At 38.7% G+C, this 2,210-nt stretch overlaps 1 protein-coding gene across 1 annotated transcript; it reads right to left on the bottom strand.

Moving 5' to 3' along the window:
* Positions 1 to 805: 805 nt before the first annotated feature.
* LOC109794585 (uncharacterized) lies at positions 806 to 1,534 on the bottom strand. Its single transcript, XM_020354032.2, has one exon. It carries the CDS (start codon positions 1,532 to 1,534, stop codon positions 806 to 808), a length of 729 nt encoding a protein of 242 aa, XP_020209621.2.
* Positions 1,535 to 2,210: the final 676 nt, after the last annotated feature.

Raw genomic sequence — 2,210 nt, 5'->3', positions numbered from 1 at the left:
AAATATGTATTTCTAATCCTCAATACATGCAGAATATAATGGGAATATTCTAATTTTTCCAAAACCTAGCTTACAGACACTTTTCTATAATTTCGTTCTCTCTCTCAGTTCATCATTCTTATTAATTAAATTTGTATTTCTAATAGTCAATACATATAGAATCTAATGGGAATCTTCTAATTTTTCAAAAACCTAGCTTACAGGCACTTTTCTATAATTTCGTTCTCTCTCACAGATCATCATTCTAACAAATTAAATATGTATTTCTATTCCTCAATACATAGAGAATCTAATGGGAATATTTCTATAATTTCGTTCTAATCCTCATTCCACTAATTAAATATGTATTTCTAATCCTCAATACATACAGTATCTAATGGGAATATTCTAATTTTTCCAAAACCTAGCTTACAGGCACTTTTCTATAATTTCGTTCTCTCTCTCAATTCATCATTCTTGCAAATTAAATAAATATTTCTAATCCTCAAATACATACAGAATCTAACATAAATATTCTAATTTTTCCAAAAAGATTCTAATTTTTCAATTTCTTAAACAGAAAGATTCTAATTTTTGAAAAATTAGAATATTCCCATTAGATTCTGTATGTATTGAAGATTAGAAATACATATTTAATTTGCAAGAATGATGATCTGAGTGAGAATATTTCTTACATATAAATTCTGTATGTATTTCTAATCCTCAATACATACAGAATCTGTAACGACCCGGCTGGCCACTACACTTCCAACCACCGCACACCGGAAACACTAGACAGAATAGAACGAGTATATAATTATAGGGTCTAGAATATAAATATATACAGAGCACTAGCAGCACTGGAAGATTGTCGAGCAACAGAACCCCCTTGCTGAGACTGGGGCCTGTCATACGGCTTCTTCTGACTCTCACCCTTCTTGGACCCAGATGGCCGCCCAGTAGTCCTCACAGCACGGTTACCACCTTCCAACCGCTCCACCACCTTCGCCTTCTCCACTAAGGTCGGGAACTCAGTGATGGCCATAGGGACCACCACCCTCCTCAACTCATATCTCAATCCATCAGCAAATTTCCTGCATTTCCAGGCCTCAGCTATACCTTGCGAATAAAAATGAGCCAGGTGCTCGAATTTCATCGCATACTCAGAAACTGTCATCCCTCCCTGGTGCAGTCGCATAAACTCTGCCTCCTTGGCATGCCTCACGCTTTCCGGAAAGTACTTCTCCATAAACACTGTCCGGAAGCACTCCCAATCAACTGTGACTCCTCTAGCGGCAAGCATCTGATAGGTGCCTCTCCACCAATGTTCAGCCTCCCCAACAAGCATATACACAGCATATGCTAACCTCCTCTCTGGAGGACATCCCAGGACAGTAAAAATCTTCTCTAACTCATTGATCCAGCGATCAGCTACCTCTGGATCTGCATCCCCTGCAAACTGTGGAGGATAACACTTCCGGAACTCAGCAAGATCCCAGCTTTCTTGTGACCCTACAGGTCTTGCTGCACCAGCTATAGCTCTCTCAGCCTCCATCCTAGCAAAATAGGCATTTTGCTGTTGCATAGCCATGGCCATCATCTCTATGGCACGGGCTATCTGCTCGTTGGTCCTAGTCATCGTCTACAAAAGTAATAGCTTCTTTAGTAAACAACAACTAAACCACACAACAATCAATAGCACAGCAATTTCAGCACAGCAGACATCACAGCAAAACATCACAGCACAGAGCTAACACAGCAAAAAGCCTAAAGGGACCACCCCCAAAGAGTTTCCACTAGACTCGACCTACTCTGATATCACTAAAGTGTAACGACCCGGCTGGCCACTACACTTCCAACCACTGCACACAGGAAACACTAGACAGAATAGAACGAGTATATAATTATAGGGTCTAGAATATAAATATATACAGAGTTCCAATCCAACTAGAGTTAGAGCGTACAAAAGAAATTACAATCAAATGCTACTATCCCAAGTAGCTACACCTCAAAAAAATCATAAAAGCGATCAGCTCTACTGGTCCGCCGAAGACTCATCATCAGACACCCACCTATCCCTGCTCTGCTCCCATACATAGTATGATCATTGCAGTCCAACATCATGGAGACAACAGAAGGGTAAGCTAGTGCAATTAAAATTCAACATACAAATATATATATATATATATATATATATATATATATATATATATATATATATATATATATAT

The sequence above is a fragment of the Cajanus cajan genome, chromosome 1, assembly GCF_000230855.2.
Source record: "Cajanus cajan strain Asha chromosome 1, NIPB_CcT2T_4, whole genome shotgun sequence".
NCBI classification, from domain to species: Eukaryota; Viridiplantae; Streptophyta; class Magnoliopsida; order Fabales; family Fabaceae; genus Cajanus; species Cajanus cajan.
This window is presented reverse-complemented; position numbering and strand designations above follow the sequence as displayed.

Coding starts and splice junctions, on each gene's coding strand:
- LOC109794585 (XM_020354032.2), bottom strand. CDS start 1,534: ATGGAGGCTGAGAGAGCTATAGCTGGTGCAGCAAGACCTGTAGGGTCA.